This window comes from Sus scrofa, chromosome 2 (genome assembly GCF_000003025.6).
Source record: "Sus scrofa isolate TJ Tabasco breed Duroc chromosome 2, Sscrofa11.1, whole genome shotgun sequence".
Lineage (NCBI taxonomy): Eukaryota > Metazoa > Chordata > Mammalia > Artiodactyla > Suidae > Sus > Sus scrofa.
Genome location: NC_010444.4, coordinates 9,607,533 through 9,628,623, shown reverse-complemented (window position 1 = coordinate 9,628,623; position 21,091 = coordinate 9,607,533). Strand labels below are relative to the sequence as shown.

Here is a 21,091-nt window from a genome sequence, read left to right as displayed (position 1 = left end):
GGCAGGACTTTCTCCCTGGGGAGGCCCAGATTCCAGAGAAAAGCAGGGTGGAAGTTGTGTGAGGTGGGGCTGGATGGTGTCCCCAGACAGACAGAACAGAACCTCAGTCTCTCCACCTCTTTCATCTCCAGTAGGGAACACAGGGCCCATGGGAGCCCTGATAACGAGTAGGGGGGCAGTGCTACAGCCTGTGGGTAGATTCAGGCTCCCACCAGCTCCACAAAGTCCCTAGGAGACATCCTAGCTCAGCATTTCTTTTTTTTTTTTTTTTTTTTTTTGCTTTTCAGTGTTGCACCTGAGGCATATGGAGGTTCCCAGGCTAGGGGTTGAATCGGAGCTGTAGCCACCAGCCTACACCAGAGCTGCTTCTGTGACCTACACCATAGCTCACGGCAACACCGGATCCTTAACCCACTGAATGAAGCCAGGGATCAAACCCGCAACCTCATGGTTCCTAGTTGGATTTGCTTCCACTGTGCCACACAGGGAACTTTTTTTTTTTTTTTTTAAGTGACTGATGTTTCTTCAATGAAGCCTTTCGCTCAGCTTGGAGCTGCTGAAGCGTGTGGGTACTGGGAGCAGAGGGGTCCAGCAGCCCAGCTCTCTCTTCTTCCCACCTTCAGGAGGCCCCGAGGAAACTCAGAGGTCTCCCCAGAAGTGTCCAAAGACCACAGGCCAATTTCCAGATGAGGAGCCCAAGGCTTAGTGAAGGACAGCGCCCTGCTCTCAGACTCCAGGGACAGAAACAGCCACTTCCCAGGCGTCCTGCTTGAATGCGTCACTGCAGCAACTGTAGGCAGGCACCTGGCCCCAGGCGGGCATAGGGGAGCTTGGTGCCACCTCCTGTGGGCCACCGAGCACAGGCAGGCTGGACCCCCCCACTGGTGCGATGCCAAGTGTGGTCCTGGGATCGGCAGGGGGGCACACTGCTGGTGGCCCTCTGAGGCCCCTTAGCACAGAGCCAGTCAGAGCCAGGATGTGGGGGCGGCCTCCTCCTGTGCTCCAGGGGCACCTGCAGACATGGCCCTCAGCCCTGGGCACCCGTCTGCCCCCAGCCCCCCTGTCCCGCTGTGCAAAGGAGTAAAGTAAGGTGAGCCTGGTACCATCTGCCACGGGTGCTGGTTTAGCACAGGAAGCCACCAGGCCCTCAGAGCACCTAAGCCCGTGGCAGATGCCAGTCCATGACCCAGAGCAGAGGGGAACTCGGAAAGCCACCCCTCACAACACCCCCAGCGCCCTTGCCCTAATGGCCCAAGGACGTGAACTCCGGCTCCACAATTCTTGCCAATTCAATACTCCATAACATATCTGGGTTTGTTTTTATATAAAAATAACATCTTCCCCTATTTTTTTTGCTCTAGGAAAACATGCCATGCTCACCACGTGGCTGTATACACCACCCCCCTAGCTCTGGGCCTCTTGGGTTGAGGGCGCTGGCCTTAGGGCTGTGGAGCAGACAGGGGAGGGCGTGCCGGGGTGTGTGTGGGGGGGTGCAGCTGGGGAGCATCCGGGCGGCTTGGTGGCTGCCAGGGTCCTGGGTGCTGCCTTCACTGGTGGAGGTAGGCTTCCAGCCACACGTTGCCAGACTTCTTCAGGGACCTGGGTGGAGAAGGTGTAGCAAGATATTAACCCCTTCCCCAGGATGCCAAGGGGGAGTAGAAATATTCTCAATTCCTTGGGGCAGGCAGCTGGGTGGGGCGGGAATCGGAGGACGGGAGAGAAGGCTACCCTCTCATTAACTGGAGTGGAATCTAGACCTCGGGTTGGGGGAGGGGGACAGCCAAGGCCAAGTCCTGGCAGGAGCCTGGGTGGGCCGGTCCCTCTTCACCCAGCTCTCTCTGTTACTTCCCTCTGCTGGGCTAGGTAACCCTGTGCCCAGGGTTCTAAAGGGGCCGGGCCAAGTGGCAGGGGCTCCGAGGATTGGGCTCAGAGGGGCCATGAAGGAGAAGCGGGAGTTCAAACACCTGTTTAGAAGGAAGGGCACCCAAATTAAGGGAATGGCATGTGCTAAGGCACAGAGGTGGAAGCGCCCTGGCCGGGAATCTGGCCTCTGTTCCCCACAGTCAAGGCTACGACCAGGGCCGAGCTGGATGGCTGCAGGAGCCCCGCTCTGCTCTTTCTGGCCCCCTCAGTGCATCCCCATGGTCAGAGCATCCTTCCAGAATCGCAGTCCTATGTGCCCCTCCTCTGCTCTGTGGCTTTCCCACACTCCTGCCTCAGGGCCTTTGCACGGCTGTTCCCCTACTCCCACCCCAAATATTCTTTCTCCAGATGTCTCCAAGGCCAACCCTCTCCCCTCTTCCCTGTCTCTGCTCACACATTGCCTTCTTTCTTTTTTTACTTTTTTTCTTTTTTTTCTGCTTTTTAGGGCCACACCCATGGCATATGGAGGTTCCCAGGCTAGGAGTCGAATCAGAGCTGTAGCCACTGGCCTCCACCACAGCCACAGCAATGCAGGATCCAAGCCGTGTCTGCAACCTACACCACAGCTCACAGCAACGCAGGATCCCTAACCCACTGAGCGAGGCCAGGGATCGAAACTGCAACCTCATGGTTCCCAGTCGGATTCCTTAACCACTGCACCACGACGGGAACTCCTCTTTTACCTTGTACCATGGCACCTGCGGCACATGGAAGTTCCCCAGGCCAGGGGTCGAGTCAGAAGCCTATGCTGCAGCCACCACGGGAACGCCACACACTCGCTGCCTTCTTACCACCGACCCTGCCACCCCACGAAACACTGCACCCCTGCCTGGCACTCCCCGTCCCCTCTCCTGCCCCCACCCTTAGGTTTTGTGGTTTGGTTCAGCTTTATTTTGCCAAAGCACTTCCCTTCTCACATTTCCTGTACTTTATGTATTTTAACTGTTTGTTTTGTTTCCCACGCTAAGATGTCAGTTGCAGGAAGCGAGGAATCTCGGGCTGTTTTGCTCACTGATGTCTCGGGAGCACCAGGGCCAGGGCCGGAGCCTATGGTAGGTGCTCCCTAAACCCTGGTGGTGTGAGTCAACGGAGGGAGGCCACAGGCTGTGGGTGGAAAGGCTGCTGAGAAAGGCTTTGCACGCCAGGTGGGGGCTGGCTGGGCGATGGTAGCCAGGGCCCCCAGGGGAGCCCCTGTGAGCTGGGGTGGGGGGCTTACCTAATGATGTCCACCAGGGCGGTGAGGAAGGGCTTCACCTCGTAGCTGAGGCCGTGCTTGGCACACAACGCCTTGACCAGCGGGGCCACCCTGCGGTAGTTGTGCCTTGGCATCGTGGGGAAGAGGCTGGGAGGAGAGAGCGTGTGCTGGCAGCCTGGCCAGGCCACCACCCCTCCCGGAGCCTCCAGGAAGTTCAGGGCTCAGGTCTTGGCCTCCCTGGGGGACGACTGGACAGAGGGGGTCAGGCCTCACCCCCCACCCCGACCCCCGGGGGCCCCCAGGGCCTGGGCTCACTGGTGCTCGATCTGGAAGTTGAGGTGTCCGCTGAACCAGTCGATGAAGAGGGAGGGCTCCACATTGCAGGTGGCTGCCAACTGCCAGGAGCGTGCGGGACACAGGTGTGGGGGGCTGGCCCGGAGCCCTGGCCCCACGGCAGCCCCATCAGGACGCCCCTCCCCCACCCCCGGGGATGGGCCCCGCCCCCCTGCCGCCCACCTGGGAGCTGGCCCAGTCCCGGTGCTTTTCGTGGCCGATCTCCTTGGGGATGTGGTTCATCTGTGTGATCCACACGAACCAGTGGCTCTCCAGGACCCTGGGAGGGGAGTCAGGCACTGCCCTGCGGCCACTGAGGGCCTCAGCTTCCTCGTCTGTATGATGGGATGGCAGCAAGCCCTCCCCCCGCCCCCGGTGTTTAAAGCGGCAGGGTGGGGCAGGGTCTGCGGCAGGGCAGCCCTCCTCGTGAGGGTGGGCACCTGTGGGGCCGCTTGTGGGCCACACCACGTCCCCGAGACCTGCCAAACCCGGGATCCCAGCACTCAGCCACCCAGGGAGGCAGTACTGCCGCAGCCCCCATTCTACCGATGAGGACGTGCAGGGCTGTGGTCAGGGTCCCCGGCTGCCCGAGCCCTGCCCCTTCCTGCCGTGCCCAACGGGGCCATACCTGACAGCCACGAAGAGGAGCAGCGCCCCGGGAACGCCATACAGGGGGATGTAGGATAAGAAGAAGCGGATGTAGAAGCTGGCAGCCCAGAGCAAGTCCTGCAGAGGAAGGGGGCAGGGCAGAGGCCGCGAGGCAGCCCGGAGAGGGCAGCTGGGGTCATCCACCCTGCTGCCTGATGTGTCTCTTCTGGGCTTGGGTTTCGCAGCCAGGTTAAGGGGACAGGGTCCTCGCCCTCCCGGCCTCGCAGGGCTGACAGTGGGAGGTGGAGGGGCGTGGGGTGGGGCGCAGCCCTCTCGGGGGTGGAATGCCTGGCACAGTGGGCCCAGAGGATCCCCACTCCCAGGGAGGACACCCTCCCGTGAGAGACCCACACCAGGCTCTGTGCCCCTGCTACTCTCCCCTGCAACCACACACATGCACACAGGCACAGGCACACTCGCTCCCCCGCACACGTGTCACCACACCATCGCCCGCAGGCCTGTGGGGACCGGTGGCCGGGGGCTGCCCCCTGATGCCCCACCCTGTATGCCCAGGGGACCTGGGGGGCGCCCCACTCACCGTCCACTGCAGGCACACCAGCATGTATGCCAGATTTTCCACTTCGAAGTTCACCAGCGTGAGCAGAGGCGGGCCGACTGCAAGGAGGGGCGTGAAGGGGCTCAGGAACAGGGTGGGGGCGCGAACAGGTGGCTGGGCAGCGGGAGCCTGGGGAGTGGGGGCTCGTTCCTCCAGGAATGCCCGGTGGGAGTTGGTGCAGGTCCCATCCGGCTGGGACAATTGTGCATCACCCACAAGCCTGGTCCTCACGCCTTCCCTCGTGTCTGAGCCTCTCCAGGCTGGTCTTGGCAGGCGGGGGCCACCTTATCCACCCGCACCCGTTTTTTTTCTTTTCTTCTCTGGCCACTCCATGGCATATGGAATTTCTGGGCCATGAGCTGCAGCTGCAACCTATGCCAAAGCTGCGGCAAGGCCGGATCCTGCCGGCTGGGGGTCAAACCTGCATCCCAGTACTTCAGCAACTCCGCCAATGCCACTGTGTCACAGCAGGAATTCCTACACCCCTACAGCAGGAATTCCTATACCCCTATCCTTTCATCTTCGCCTTGTGGCTCCAGCAATTGCCTGAGGGCTCTGGATCACCCTGCTGTGAGGGTGGGAAGGAACTCCTGGGGCTTTTTGGATGTTTTAAAAACTTTTTTCTTTGTCGTCCCAGGGCCACACCCGTGGCATACGGAGGTTCCCAGGCTAGGGATGGAATCGGAGCTGCAGATGCTGGCCTACACCACAGCCACAACCATGCCAGATCCGAACCGTGTCTGCAGTCTACACCACAGCTCACAGCAATGCCAGATTCTCAACCTACTGAGCGAGGCCAGGGAACGAACCTGTATCCTCGGGATATGAGTCACATTCATCTCCACTGAGCCACGAAGGGAAATCTGGCAGGAAGGAACTTGAAAGCTCTGGGCAAGGCTTGTCTGCCTTTGAGCCAGAAGGTACCCCGGGCAAAGGGGCAGGCTGGGGCAAAGGCCTGGCGGTGGGGGTTTGCTCAGGCTGCAGCGACCAGAGAGAGGCTGGGGGAGGCCTTGGCGCCATGCTGGGGGTGGCTGGAAGCCAGTCCAGTGTCAGTGGCTGTGGCATGGACAGTGCCAGCCCAGGTATGGTCCCCCCGCCCCGGCCATGTCCCCTTCCCACTCCAGGAGAACAAGCAGACACTCACTCAGGAAGAAGTAGAGGTGCTGGTGGTTGTAGGGTAAGTATCTCCGCTTCTTCTGGCCGTACTGTGGGGACAGGTGGCCGCTGAGGAGGGCAGCTCTCTGGGCCTCCTCGTCCCAGGCAGGGTCAGGGGGTCGGCTGGGGCCGAGGAGCCAAGGCAACTCTAGGTTCCAGCAACTGGGAGGTGGGGAGGGGGTAGCCGGGGGGGGGGGGGCAGAAGCTCATCCTGGAGCTAGAGCAGAGGGCCTGGGCCACAGGGGGGGGCTCGGGGGTCACCAGGTCCCCTCAGCTGCCCAGCCTGAGCGTGTCCCCCATGCACCTCGATGGATGACTCCCCCAGGAGGAAGACAGGCGCCACGGTCACGTCTGGGTCCTTGTGGAAGATGTTGGGCTTGGCGTGGTGCTGGAAGTGGCGGAAGTTCCACCAGTGGGCAGAGAAACCCTGCAGAGACAGGGGCTCTCAGGGGTGGGGCCAGGCTGGGTCCACTCTCCAGAGCCAGCGCGGGGACCCCGACTCAGCCCCAGGCTGCCCAGCCCCCAGCCCGCCCTCACCTTCAGCTGCCCCATCACGAACTGCTGGGCCAAGTGGTTCCACCAGGACTTCCTGAAGATGGAGATGTGGCCCAGGTCGTGTTGCAGACACCAGCTCTGGGCCTGGGGAGACGCAGGATCAGGGGCCTTGGCCGGGAGCCCCCAACGAGCCCTCCCAGCTCGCAGGGCACCCCCACAGCTGATGTTCCACTCTAGACCCTAGGGGGCCAGCTTCCTCTTTTATGCAGCTTGGCCCACCGATACCGGCCTCATGGGGCCTCTGGCTGGCCATTTGTTTGTTCATTCATTCATCTATTCAGCAAATAGGTCCTGAGTGTCCGTGTGTGCCAGGCCCTGTGTCTGTTGGACAGTTTAGGTGGCTGCAAGAAGTGCTGGGGTCACCTGGGAGATGGCCAGGATGAAGGCGGCGAGGGTGCTGGGCACCCAGCCGGGGCCGAGGAGGTAGATGATAAGCCAGGCGAGGACCTCCATGGCCAGGATGTGGCCCAGCAGGAGAGCAAAGAAGACGGGGTCGGCCTCAAAGAGTTTCATGTCCTCAACTGCCTGGCGCAGGGCTCGGAAGTCCTCGACCAGCTGGGCCTGGCAGGGAAGAACGGCTGATCAGCCAAGGAAGCCGGGGAGGCGCCAGTTATCCCCAGAAGCAACACCACAACCCCCAGCTACTCCTCCCAGCCTCAGGCCCAAGGGGTGTGGCCAAAGAGAATGGAGGGACCACGGGCAGCACTCAGCCTGGGGCGTGAGCTGGGTTGCTGGCTGGCTGCAAAGGCTGCCCCCCAGCAAAAGGTGTGGGATGCATGAGAAGCAGGAAAAACCCTTAGAACTCAGCTCCTCCAAATCCTCATTGTAGGAGTTCTCTTGTGGGCACAGCGGGTTAAGGATCCGGCATTGGTCACTGCAGCAGCCTGGGTCGCTGCCATGATGTGGGTTCAACCCCTGGCCTGGGAACGTCCACATGCGGCAGGGACAGCCAAAAAACAAACCAAAAAACCCAGCTCATCACAGATGGGGGAGGGGGGGCGCTAAAAGCAAGGAGAAGGCTTGCCTGGGGTCCCCCAGCAAATGCTGGTGCAGGTGCTACAGCTCTGCCTATAACTGTGCCCAGGAAGAGACCGCAAACCCAGCCCTGGCCCCGGAGCCCCTAAGGATGATTCGGATGGAGCTGCTACTGGCAATGCCCCCCATCCCCTCCAGCCCCTCTCTGGGGGCTTAGCCTCCACCAGGGCCCTGCTCACATTCTGAGGTCCATCCTGGCTGGGCTCCTCCGGGGCCAGCTCTCCAATCAGCAGGGGCTGCAGGAACTTGCGCACAAAACTGAGGTCCTGGTGGAAGGCGTGGAAGGCATCCTGAAGGAGAACAGACAGTCAGGGGGACAGACAGACAGACAGACCGTTGCAGCCTGAAGCAGCAGGCAAAGCAGACAGGCAGTCTGGCTGTTCAGCTGTCACAGAAAGAGGACCACTCGGGTCAGCCTGGCCCACGAGTGTCGCCCCGCCCTGCAGCCCTTCCCCAAACCCGGCTGGGCGTTTTGTTCTGTTTCTATTTATTTTTATTAAAGCATAGTTGATTTACAGTGTTGTGTCAATTTCTGCTGCAAAGCAACACGACCCAGTCATATATATATATATTCTCTTATTAATAAATCTTCCATCGTGTTCTACCGTAAGACACTGGATATATAGTTCCTTGCGCCATACGGAAGACCTCACTGCTTATCCATTCTAAATGTAACCATTTGGGAGATTCCATCGTGGTGTGGCAGAAATGAATCCGACTAGGAGCCATGAGGTTTCGGGCTTGATCTCTGCCCTTGCTCAGTGGGTTAGGGATCTGGCGTTGCTGTGAGCTGTGGTGTAGGTCACAGATGCGGCTCAGATCCCTTGTTGCTGTGGCTGTGGCATAGGCTGGCAGCTGTAGCTCTGATTGGACCCCTAGCCTGGGAACTTCCATATGTCGTGGGCGAGGTCCTAAAAAAAAAAAAAAAGCAATAATTTGCACCTACAAATCCCAAACTCCCAGTCCATCACACTCCCTCCCCCACCCGCTCTTGGCAACCACTGGTTGGGCGTTTTAATATCTGGACTTACAGAAAGTTCTCCCTGGAAGACTCTGATTCCCTTAAATGAAAGCGTTTGACTTTTCCAAAAAAATCTCTGGAGAGCTTTCTGGAAATCGTACACCAGCTTTTATTTTCTTTTGCTATTTTAGGGCCTCACCCGCAGCATATGGAAGTTCCGGGGCTAGGGGTCAAATTGGAGATGCAGCTGCTGGCCTACGCCACAGCCACAGCCAACTCAGGATCTGAGCCACCTCTGTGACCCACACCAAACCTCACGGCAACACTGGATCCTTAACCCACTGAGCAAGGCCAGGGATCGAACCCACAACCTCACGGTTCCTAGTCGGGTTCATTACTGATGAGCCACGACAGGAACGTCCATACACCAGTTTTCAGGACCGCAAGCAGTGGGTAAAGGGTGGGTGAGGAAACGTGTACCTGAGAACCCCTGGGCCACCTGGAGAAAAAAAAAATCAGTCGAGGACCCCACATCCTGATTTCTTGGGGGTTGTGCAAGGAAGATGCTCAAACAGTTAAACTCTTTTTTTTTTTTTTTTTTTTTTTCCTGTCGTTAGGGCTGCACCTGCAGCAGATGGACGTTCCCAGGCTAGGGGTTGAATCAGAGCTATAGCCACCAGCCTACATCGCAGCCACAGCAACGCAGGATCCAAGCCATGTCTGTGACCTACACCACAGCTTATGGCAACGCTGAATCCTTTAACCCTCGGAGCGAGGGAGGCCAGGGATTGAACCCGAGTCCTCATGGATACTAGTTGGGTTCGTTACCCCTGAACCGCAATGGGAACTTCTCATTTGATTTTAAAAGCAGAAGTGGAAAATAAAAGTTTTTTAAAAGTTAAATAAACAGTGTGTGGTTCTCTGTAGGAGGAGGGGGTGGGGTAGGGCACAAAGCGAAGAAAGCCTTAGAGGGAGACCCCCGGAGAGATAAAGTGCTGGGGAAAGAGGCCCGAATGGGAAGTGACACTTCCCCTACCCGCTCAGCAGAGAATAAACCTGAATGTCACACCTGGGGCTCACTCCCGACGGAGCCCTGGTGTCACCGGCTCATTATCTTTCGCAGCTCTCTGGCTGCCTTTTATCTTTGCGCTTTCAGAGGCTCTCCTCCAGGGAGCCAGCCCCAGCCCGCAAGCAGCAAGCAGCTGGAAGCGAGGAAGCAGGGCCTGGGTGGTGGTGTCCCCCGTGGGGAAGTTGACGGCAGGCTGCTCAAGGAAACACCTTTGTATTTCCCATTGTCCTCTGGCTAATGAGTCCACCAGCCTCCACTGCCTTGGGGACAGAAGCACCTCGGCCCCCACTCCCACCCCCCACTTAGCAGCCACATCTGCAGCATCCTCGCGAGGGCTCCCCTTTCCTGTTAGGGGTCCCCTTTCCTGTTGTCTGCTCTCTTACCTGCCCAGGGCAGTCTGAGGACCTGGGGGTCCAGAGGGTCCAGCTTCTGGAATAATCTAAGGCCCTTGGGAAGGCCGACAGGGGGGCCCTCCCTGGAGCTCGTAACAGGGGAAGGGGCTGTATAGGGACAGACCTCATTCTCTCCAGGGACAAACCCTGATGAGGGGGCAGCCCCGCTGCGGGGTGGGGGGGGGGAGGGCTGGCCCCACAGGAAGCTGCCCCAGCCCTGCCCCAGTGGGGAGTGGGGGAGGGTGGCACTGGCAGAACTGCTAAAAGGGAAGTCTGCTCTTGGACTCAGCTGACCCCGCTCACCTGAACCTCCAGCGGGTCAGTTCTCCTGCCTGGAACTAGGCAAATCCAGGAGGCAAATCAAAGTAGCAAGACTCTAGGGTTTTTCTGCTTCTGGACTGTAGAACAGGTTTTTTCTTCTTCTTAGTTGTATTTAAAAAAAATAATTTATCACAGGAGCTCCCATTGTGGCGCAGCGGGAACAAATCCCAGTAGGAAACATGAGGTTTCGGGTTCGATCCCTGGTCTTGCTCAGTGGGTTAAGGATCTGGCATTGCTGTGGCTCTGGATAGGCCAACGGCTACAGCTCTGATTGGGCCCCTAGCCTGGGAACCTCCATATGCCGAGGGTGCAGCTCTAAAAAGACCAAAAAAAAAAAAAAAAAAATTATTACAGTTGATTTGCAATGTTCTGTCAATTTCTGCTGTATTTCTTTTTTTTTTTGGCTTTTGTCCTTTTAGGGCCACACCTGCGGCATATGGAGGTTCCCAGGCTAGGGGTCTAATTGGAGCTGTAGCCGCCGGCCTACGCCAGAGCCACAGCCACAGCAATGCCAGATCGGAGCCATATCTGCGATCCACACCACGCTCATGGCCACGCTGGATCCTTAACCCACTGAGTGAGGCCAGAGATTGAACCTGCGTCCTCTTGGATACTAGTCAGATTCAGTTCCACTGAGCCAGGCCGGGAACTCCCATTTTCACCATTTTGAAGTGTGGAGTTTAGGGTATTAAGTGTATTCACATTATTGGTTAACCAGCACCAGCATCCGTCTCCACCACTACTCCATCTTCCCGAGCTGACACACTAGCTCCCCACTTCCACCGCCCCCAACTGGCAACCACTGGCTGCTTTCTGTCTCTATGAAGTGACTTCTCCAGGGACTCACAGAAGAAGAATGGCACAGTATCTGCCCTTCTGTGACTAATTGCACTTAGCATAATGTCTTCAAGGTCAGCCATGTGTGGCAAGTGTCAGAATTTTCTTCCTTAAAAAGGCCAGATAAGCATTAGTTCGGATCCCCTCTCACTTCCCTTGAAACCCCGCTGGTGGCACACGGAGCCCACACGAGCACAGGAGCCTCTTCAAAGAGAGTGTGACACCAGAGGCACACACGCGTGGTGTAATGTCCTGTGCACATGCCTCCACGCATACAGACACTGCCACCGAGGCTGAGACACACTCAGGAGCCCAAGCACGGGCAGAGCCACCCAAACTCCCAGACACAGCCTGGCACGCACACAAAGGCACAGCACACAAAGGCACAGAGCCGATGAGTGTACTGTGGCTATGGTCCCTCCTCTCATCCTCTGTGTTTGTTCTAGGGCCACCCCGGTGCCCAGCAGCCCCCGGATGCTCCACGGCCATGCCTGGAGCTGCTGGAGCAGGTCTGCTGCCCTTTGTCCAGATGCCCCCAAGAGCAGCCTGTACATGCCCCGAGGGAGGGGACAGAGCCAGACCCACCAGAGGGATCTCCAGCCTGGCAGTGAGGAGGGGAGGTGTGAGCCCCCACCTCCACCCCAGGGCTGGATGGGGACATCCCAGAGCTTGTGGACCAGGCTCTGGCTGGTGGGAGGGCATGGGCAGGGTTGCTCAGAAAGCAGCTCAGGGAGTTCCCGCCGTGGCGCAGTGGAAACAAATCTGACTAGTAACTATGAGGTTGTGGGTTCAATTCCTGGCCAAGCTCAGTGGGTTAAGGATCCAGCATTGCCGTGAGCTGTGGTGTAGGTTGCAGACATGGCTCGGATCTGGTGTTGTTGTGGCTGTGGTGTAGGATGACAGCTGTAGCTCCGATTCAATCCCTAGCCTGGGAACCTCCATAGGCCACAAGTGTTGCCCTAAAAAGCAAAAAAGAAAAAAGAAAGCAGCTCAGGCTCCCTGGGGCTCTCTGGGTGCTGCTGAGCCCAGACTTCTTGGGCTCTGAGAACCAACAAGGTGTGTCCAGGGCCTCAGACCAAACCTCAGCAAACAGTTTTTGTTTTTGTTTTTAATTTAATTTTTTTATTAGCTCCTAAAAAAAAAACCCTATAATTAAAAATTTGAGGAGTTTCTGTTATGGCTCAGTGGTAACGAACCCAACTAGTATCCTTGAAGATTCCATGAGGATGCAGGTTTGATCTCTGGCCCCACTCAGTGCGTTAAGGATCCAGCGTTGCCGTGGGCTATGCTATAGGTCGCAGATGTGGCTTGATCCCATGTTGCTGTGGCTGTGGCGGGTGTACACTGGCAGCTACAGATCCAATTCACCTCCTAGGCTGGAACTTCCATATGCCTCGGGTACAGCCCTGAAAAGAAAAAAAAAGAAAGAAAGAAAAGGTATTTGAGAAGAAGCATCATAACTTTAAAAAAGATAAAAGGCATTAGAAATAAATCCCCCAAAAGAAAATCAAAATTTCTCAAATCACATAGGATTTTTTTTCTTCTTTTTTTGGGTCTTATTAGGACTGAACCCACGGCATATAGAAGCTCCCAGCCTAGGGGTCAAATTGGAGCTGCAGCCTCCAGCCTATGCCACAACCACAGTAATGCAAGATCTGAGCTGCATCTGCCACCTACACCACAGCTCACGGCCACACCGGATCCTTAACCCACTGAACAAGGCCAGGGATCGAACCTACATCCTCATGGATTCTAGTTGGGTGGTGTTGCTGTGGCTCTGGCATAGGCCTGCAGCAACAGCTCCAATTAGGCCCCCTAGCCTGGGAACCTCCATATATGCTACAGGTGCGGCCCTAAAAAGAAAAAAACTAAAACATGGAGTTCCCGTCGTGGCGCAGTGGTTAACGAATCCGACTAAGAACCATGAGGTTGCGGGTTCGATCCCTGGCCTTGCTCAGTGGGTTAAGGATCTGGCGTTGCCGTGAGCTGTGGTGTAGGTTGCAGACATGACTCGGATCCTGCGTTGTTGTGGCTCTGGTGTAGGCCGGTGGCTACAGCTTCAATCGACCCCTAGCCTGGGAACCTCCATATGCCAAGGGAGCGGCACAAGAAATGGCAAAAGACAAAAAAAAAAAAGAAAAGAAAAGAAAAAAAAAAAGACTAAAACAAGGGTATACACTTTGTCACAGTAAATCCAACCCTGGAAGTTTTTTTTAAAGCATACTTGACTCACAACGTTGTGCCAATTTTTGCCGAACAGCAAAGTGACCCAGTCATACATGCATGTATATACACATTCTTTTTCTCATATTATGTTCCATCATGTTCAACCACAAGAGACTGGATCTAGTTCCCTGTGCTGTACAGCAGGACCTCACTGCTTATCCATTCTAAATATAATAGTTTGCATCTACTAACCCCAGGCTCCCGGTCCCTCCCACTCCCTCCCCTCTCCAGGCAAACAGCTTTTTCTGGACACTGGCTGAGGCCACGTGACCCTGTCTTCTTTGGGCCTCTGCTTAAGGATTCAGCAGCTGTGCAGAAGACTCAGAGAGGGTGAGCCACTTACCCAAGGTCACACAGCTCCATTTGATACAGGCTGGACCAGAACTTGGTCTGATTATCAAACTGCTTATGGCCATTCAGCCATAGCCCCAGGGGGGCCACTCCTGGTGGCGGTGGGGGTGGGGGGCAGTCGGTTTCCCAGGTGGGGCAAGGGTTCCTCATCATGAGACTCGTCTTGGTGTTTCTGGGGCTGCACTGACCAAGTTTCGGGGTACCACAGGAGGCCCCACCCTCCCCCATCCCTGATGCACCTGGAAATATCCTCCCAGGGGCATGGGTGCAAACCTTGTGACTCGCCCCCATGAAGGTGGCCGTTGAGGCCTCTCATTAATTCTTGGAACAGAGTTGGGTGAAGCTGCTGGAATTAGAAGCATCTCTAAACACAAGCTGCGGGTGGCAGGGACAGGCCCTGTTCACAATGGTGGCCTCGGAGCTCCACCCAGAGCAGGGGCAGGATGGCAGGTACAAATGAGGGGAAGGAACCAACTCTCCACAGCCCACGAGCCAGGGGTCTGAACCCTTTATGGGGGAGGGAACAGAGGCTCAGAGTGGCGGAGACACCTGCCCAGGTCAGAGTTTGTAGAGGCAGAGCTGGGATTCGAACCCAAGTCTATCTCCCGTGAGGCCCATGCCCTCCCCGGAGACAGCTCCCACCCAGGCGGCCTCAGTCCCTGGAAGCCTCAGAGTGGCTCCTGCCCTGCCCCCAGCCCTGCTTTGGGCTCTGGGTTGCTTCTGGTTAAGGGCAGCACTGGGCTGGGGCGGGGTGGGGGGTGGACACTCAGGAGCCAGCCTGCCGGGGATGGAATGGAATCTGAGCCGCCACTTATGAGACAAGCGGTGGAGCCACAGACAAGGTCGCACCGCAGCCCCCATTCTGTATTCTGTCATCGGTCAATCCAGAACCACAAATGCCCATCTCCTGGGGCTGCAAGGTGGATGGAGTCAGCCCAGGTGGAGCACTTAGAGGGGGCCTGGCATCCAACGAGCTCCGCAGCCGAGCTCCCATCTGAGCCCCCACTGGCCTCCTGTGTCCTTCTCCTGGGTCCACCCAGAGATGCGGGTCCACCCAGAGATGCCGGCCCACGGGCGGGAGGCAGGAGGGTGAAGGTGTGTCCGGCCGGTCAGGTCCTGGCCAGCCTGAGGCTGGGAAACAGGAGGGGCTGGTAGCCTCCTTCTACCCCCAGAGATGAAGTGGGGTCTGGGAACACTTCTGGTCACTCCCCCAAAGAATCTGGAATGTTCCAGATCAGGAAAGAGGAAGGAATCAGGGCTGCTGGGGGTGCTCAAGGGGTCTGAGTCTGCTCCTTAAGCCCCAGCTGTGGAGGCCGCAAGGGGCTGTGGGGATGGGGGTGAGGGTACATGCCTCAGAGGACACGGCCAGGAATTTGTCCTTCCCTCCCTCTCCCAGGAGGGAAGATAAAGCAGGATCTCCCGCCCAGGGGTCAGATGCTTTTTTTTTTTTTTTTTTTTTTTTGTCTTTCTTGGGCCGCTCCCGTAGCATATGGAGGTTCCCAGGCTAGGGGTGGAATCAGAGCTTCAGCTGCCGGCCTACACCAGAGCCACAGCAACGTGGAATCCGAGCCGCATCTGCGACCTACACCACAGCTCATGGCAATGCCGGATCCTTAACCCACTGAGCAAGGCCAGGGATCGAACCTGCAACCTCATGGTTCCTAGTCGGATTCATTAACCACTGAGCCACGATGGGAACTCCAGATGCTCTTTTCTGATCTCTCCCTGGTGCTGCTCCTCATGAGAGGCCAGCAGGGAGACACATCGATATCCCCATTTTATATATATATATATATGTGTGTGTGTGTGTGTGTGTGTGTGTGTGTGTGTATCCCCATTTTATTTCTATATATATCCCCATTTTATATATATATATATATATGTCTATCCCCATTTTATATATATATGTATCCCCATTTTATATATATACTTACATATTTTTATATATATAAGCAATATATGTATATTGCTTTTTTTAGGGCTACACCCGCAGTATATGGAGGTTCCCAGGCTCAGGGTCTAATCGGAGCTGCAGCTGCCCGCCTACACCACAGCCACAGCAACGCCAGATCCGAGCCACACCTGCGACCCACACCACAGCTCGAAGCAACGCCAGATCCTTAACCCACTGAGCGAGGCCAGGGATGGAACCCTCATCCTCATGGATACTAGTCGGGTTCATTACCGTTGAGCCACACGGGAACGCCCCCATTTTATGAATGAGGAGACTGAGGCCAAAGGGCACACAGATCTGAATGTGAGCATCCAAGCCCGCTGTGCTGCAGAGCCCAGGCGGATGCCCCCAGGAAGTGGTGCCCATCCTCCCAGCACCCCTGCCATTCCTCGTGACGAGCCAGGAGATGGGGTGGGAGTGGGTGCTCCTCCATCCAGTACCCTTGGCCTCATAGGTGTCACTGACCCAGCGGTGGCCCTCGGGCCCCGGGTCTTCTCTCCACCATGGAGCTCTGGCTCTTTCCTGCTGTCTCCTGAGAACCCCACAGGGCTTGGGCGCCCTTGGAAGGAAATGCGGGTGGTGCTTAGGCTGCAGGCCACCCCACCTCTGCTCCTGGAGTTCCTGCCCAGAGCCCCACATCCCAACGCCTCCCCCAGGGCACTGCACTCTCCCCCCCAGGGAGTCTGGGTGGGCGGGGACATTGCAGAAAACACCCACAGAGCCCAGAGAGGTCGCACTTCATGGGGAGAGGCCATCAGGCGGCTTTCAAGGCAGCCAACGTGGTAGGTGGCAGCAGTGTGGGCTCTGGAGCCAGGTCGTCTGCGTCCAAGCCCAGCCCCTCTCTGCGGCCCCACCCTCACTCCAGGGCCTCTCTGCCCAGGCCTGCCCCTCCCCTACTCCTACCCAGACACAAGCCACACGCTCCAAGTCCAGGGATGAAGGCCCTGTGCTTTGGGGGCTCCAGGAGGGCCCCCTTAACATCACCCAGATGCAGCCTGTCTCCTCACCTGCAAGATGGGCGAAGACTAGGACGGCCTCTTAACTTTGACGTCTGAAGCCCACCCTGAGCTAAATCCTAGTGGCTCCGCTGGTGTCCGAGCCCTCGGCACCACCTTCTCTCTGCCCTGACCACACCCGCACTTCAGGGCCCAGGTAAATGGCCACCGCTTCCAAGCGGCCTCCCCAGGGGAGGACCAGTCCCCAGCATCTCTTCTTTTAGCCCTTCTGCCCTTCTCCCAGGAGGCTCAGCCTTATTCCCCGACCCTGTCCCCGGCATTTGGAATTTTTTTTTCTTTTTTGGCTGCCCTGCGGCATGTGGAAGTTCCCCAGCCAGGGATCGAACCTGCATTACCGCACTGACAATGCTGGATCCTTAACCTGCTGAACCACCAGGGATCCTTTTAAATGGAGATTCCCCTGGCTTCCCAGCTCTGCCCTCATGCTCCCCTTAGAATGAAACCAAAGTCCTGCCTCCCTGCCACCCCTGCACCTCACTGCCTGCCTCTCTCCTCACTCCTCCACTCCAGCCAGGCTGACAGCCTTGCTGCCCTCGAATGCATGGGGTACGGGACCCCCCTCTGGGCCTTTGCTCCAGCTGGCCCCCCTCCACCAATCAACATCCCCCCCAGCAGATTTTTTTTTTAAAAGCATTTTTATTTTATTTTATTTTTATTTTTTTGCATTTTAGAGCTGCACCTGTGGCATATGACAGTTCCCAGGCTAGGAGTCAAATTGGAGCCTGTGCCAGGCTGCCTGCCACAGCCACGGCAACACGGGATCCCAGCCGCATCTGCAACCTACACCACAGCTCACACAATGCCAGATCCCTAACCCACTAAGCAAGGCCAGGGATCGAACCCACAACCTCATGGTTCCTAGTTGGATTTGTTTCCACTGCGCCACGAAGGGAACTCCCAGATTTTCCTTTTTTTCTTTTCTTTCTTTTTTTTTTTTAGGGCCACACCCACAGCATATGGAGATTCCCAGGCTGGGGGTCGAATCCAAGCTATAGCTGCCAGCCTACACCACAGCCACAGCAACGCCAGATCTGAGCCTTGTCTGCAACCTACACCACAGCTCACGGCAACGCCGGATCCTTAACCCACTGAGAGAGCCCAGGGATCGAACCCGCAACCTCATGGATACGAGTCAGATTCGTTTCCTCTGAGCCACGACGGGAATTCCTCCTAACAGATTTTCTTTCACTCACAGCTTGTATGTATCTTCACTCACAGCCCTTGGATATCTGCTGATGGATTTAATGATCCAGTAGTTGAAGAATGAAGGAATGAAACAAACAGCCAAGTGACAGTGGAGCAGGCGTTTAAGAGCACGGGCTGTGGATTTTAATCTCAGACCCATCACTTAATTTCAAGTCCCTTAGCCTCTGAGTCGGTTTGCTCATCAGCAAAGTGGAAGTAGCAAGAATAGGGCCTGCCCCTTTGAGGAATCTTGAGGATTAAAAGAGAATCAAACACTGAATTTGGAGCCTGGCACGCAGTAGGTGCTTGGTGCCCTGCCTTGGTATATTGCTGACCTGTGGGGCTGGGCCCTGCTCCCCCGCTGGCTGGCTCCACTATTCTCAGGCCGCCTGTGACTCTTAAGACAAACCTGGCCCAAGGCCCAGAGCATTCTCCCCAGGGTACCCAGCTTTGTATCCCAGGATGGCCACAAGCTGACATCATGGCACGGGAACTCTGGGAATTTCCTGGCAGGAAGGCTTCTGTAGCCTGAACAGGAGAACAGCTGATGGGTGGCAGGGGCTGGTAAGACGTGGCTCCCCCACCCCCACCTGTGTTCCAGGCCCTGGACCTGGGGTGGACCAATCCGTGTCCTGCCCTGTGTGCCCGCCACAGACAAAGACTGGGGTCCCCCACCCCACAGCTTCCTCACAGCCCCTTTGGCCTGAGCAGACCAGTTATTTCTGGCAACGCCAGTGCCCAGTGTTTGGGGCTTTGGAGAAGCTAAGAGATGGTCTGTAACAGGCATGAATGAACCAGACAAGATCAACCAGCAAAGAGCCAGCCTTGGGGTAGCTGCTCTGGCTTTTTTTTTTTTTTTTTTTTTTTTTTGTCTTTTGTCTTTTCAGGGCTGCACCCGCCGCATATGGAGGTTCCCAGGCTAAGGGTCTAATCAGAGCTATTGATGCCAGCCACAGCCACAGCCACAGCAACTCCAGATCCGAGCCGCATCTTCGACCTACACCACAGCTCACGGGCATCGCCGGATCCTTAACCCACTGAGCGAGGTCAGGGATCAAACCCTCAACCTCATAGTTCCTAGTCGGATCCGTTTCCGCTGCGCCACGATGGGAACTCCTTTGGCCTTTTTTCAATCTCTGGCATACCATGGCTATCCACGGCACTCTACAGGCTGCAGGGCTCACCCACGCTTATCAGCTGGCAATATACATGGACCAGGAACAACGAGGCAGAGTTGAGAAGGCGCCTTTCGGCCCTCAGCTGGCTCTCTGTTGGGCCCAGCTGTCCCCACTTGACAGAGTGGGCTCAGAGGAGTGACAGGACTGTTTCAGTGTCACTCAGAGCCTCCGACGGCAGAGCCGGAACCTGGCCCCAGGGAGCAGACAGAGATTTTGAAATCAAATGGGAAAACAGACCTTTACTGATTACGAATCAATGAGGGCTTGAGGGCGAAAGGCATGATGGGGTTCGCCCACGGGAGGGCCCCCAGCACGGGCCTGGGCACCAAGCAGGAAAAAGCCGTGCCCTCCATCCATCTCCCCCTCGCCAGCCTCCACCCTGGCCTACAGGTCAGAGGTTGAAAAAAGAACAAAGGCCAGAGCAGCTACCCCCAGGCTCCTGGAGGGGTGGCTGGGGCTCGGCCAGGCCGAGGAGGATGGGGCCTTGGAACCTTATGCCCCCTACACCCTGGCAGCAATGCACACATGTATAGCCACGCACGCAGATATGCTTAGCATCTGCCACCCGTACAGGCCCGAACATGGTCACCAGCCCACGGTCCGCTCCGACTGCCTGGGCCCTGAGCTCCACGCACAAGGCTTTCTCTGTCAGGATCTAGAGCTTCGGGAGGCTTCTGACCCCAACCTTTCAGGCGCCAACTCATGGCAGAAGGTCCTGGTACCAGGGACACGGACCCTCCTGGGATGGGACCCAATTTCTTTTGCTTCCTACAGTTCCACCCGTTAGGGATTCATCCCCTGGAATCTCGAAGACCTTCTTCTTGGTACCCAGTGGGACCGACCTAGGATTCTGGATGGTCAAGGCCAGTGTATCCTGGCCCTGAGTCCTACTGTCTAGGTGGGGAACGGTGGGAAAAGGGGCTGATGAGGAGTCACGTCCTGAGAGCTGCTCTGCCAGATGTCCCCCTGGACAGGCCACATTCCTCCTTGACCATGACATGTCTAGACATGGCTGGAAAGGGGAAGTTGGGGTCTACAGGGGCCACCCTGTTCCTGGGATGACTGGGCCTTCCCAAAGAGGCCCACCCAGCCTGACTGGCAAAATTCTCCCACATGCAGCGGCCAGCCCAGGAGAGGTGAGTCACCGCCCCTCACGGCCATTTACAGCAGCTTTTGGGAAAGCCACAGACCTTGAGGCCCTGCCCAAGCTTTGCTGCCCAGCCTCTAGCCTCTGATGGCACATCCCTGCCAGCCTCCGGGGAACCCGCCCTACCTCTGGCATCCAGCAAGCATCCAGCATGAGGAACCTGGTCTGGGGGCACCCAGAACCGAGAGGAGGAACCTCAGAGCATCAGGGAAGACCCTCACCTGGGGCATCAAGCTCTTTCTGCCATGACACACCCACCTCCGAGAGCCCCTTCCTCCCACACAGATGTGCTCCAGCCCAGCCCTGGTCCACGGCCCGGCGTGCGGCTTCTCCATGCTGGGAAGTGGCCTCGTTACTCCCCATCAGGCCCCGGCTCGTCCATCCCACATCTGGGTCCCCGGCCGGGAGGTCAAAGGTCAGCGAGAGCAGGGGGGAATGCTAAGACCCCGCGGGTGGAGCAGGACACGGTGCCCACGACCAGGCCCCACCGAGCGCCAGACTCCGCCCCGCCCGCGGTGGGCGGCCTTACCGTGGCATCCTCCGCGCCGTGGTGACCGATGAGGCGGCTGCCCCCCGGATGCCGCTGTGCCCAGCGGCTGATGTCGTAGACGCGACGCTCGATGACCAGCCACTTGTCGCCCGGCAGGTTGTGCGGGCGGATCTGCTCCCAGCGGAAGGTGGGCAGCGGCGCCCCCAGCTGCGCGGGTCTCCCGCCGGGCTCCCCGACGCCGCCCATGGCTGCGTGCAAAAGTCCTGGCGATCCCGGGACCCCGCCGAGGCCCAAGCGAGACCCCGAGGGGAGCGAGGTCGCGTTCCGGGACTTCCTCCGCCGCCACCCGCTGCTCCGCGGCCCCGCCCTGCCGCTGCGGCCGCCGTACGAGCGTGCGCCTGCCCGGCTCTCCGCGGGCAACTTTTCCTGCCCTTATAACCGCGCTGACAGCGCTCGCCTCGCCCCCTCCCCGCGCCCCGGCCCCCGCGCCGCCGCCGCCGCCGCCGGCCGCGCGCCTGCCCCAATCCCCGCGCAGCGACTCGACCCCCATTGGCTGCGCCGCGT

The 21,091-nt window shown here is 57.6% G+C and overlaps 1 protein-coding gene and 1 long non-coding RNA gene across 3 annotated transcripts; one reads left to right on the top strand and one right to left on the bottom strand.

Annotated features, from left to right (window-relative positions):
* Nucleotides 1,272-20,997, bottom strand: FADS3 (fatty acid desaturase 3). 2 transcript variants are annotated; one of them, XM_021079073.1, is made up of 13 exons: nt 20,567-20,997; nt 7,580-7,690; nt 6,729-6,926; nt 6,348-6,449; nt 6,115-6,237; nt 5,800-5,860; nt 5,465-5,686; nt 4,638-4,714; nt 4,080-4,177; nt 3,635-3,731; nt 3,434-3,513; nt 3,140-3,265; nt 1,297-1,599 (listed from the first exon to the last, which is right to left on the bottom strand). In XM_021079073.1, exons 1-13 carry the CDS (start codon nt 20,771-20,773, stop codon nt 1,548-1,550), a joined length of 1,554 nt encoding a protein of 517 aa, XP_020934732.1. In that variant the 5' UTR covers nt 20,774-20,997; the 3' UTR covers nt 1,297-1,547.
* LOC110259247 lies at nt 2,581-8,010 on the top strand. Its single transcript, XR_002341468.1, has 2 exons — nt 2,581-2,975; nt 5,293-8,010. It is a non-coding gene; the product is annotated as an uncharacterized LOC110259247 (long non-coding RNA).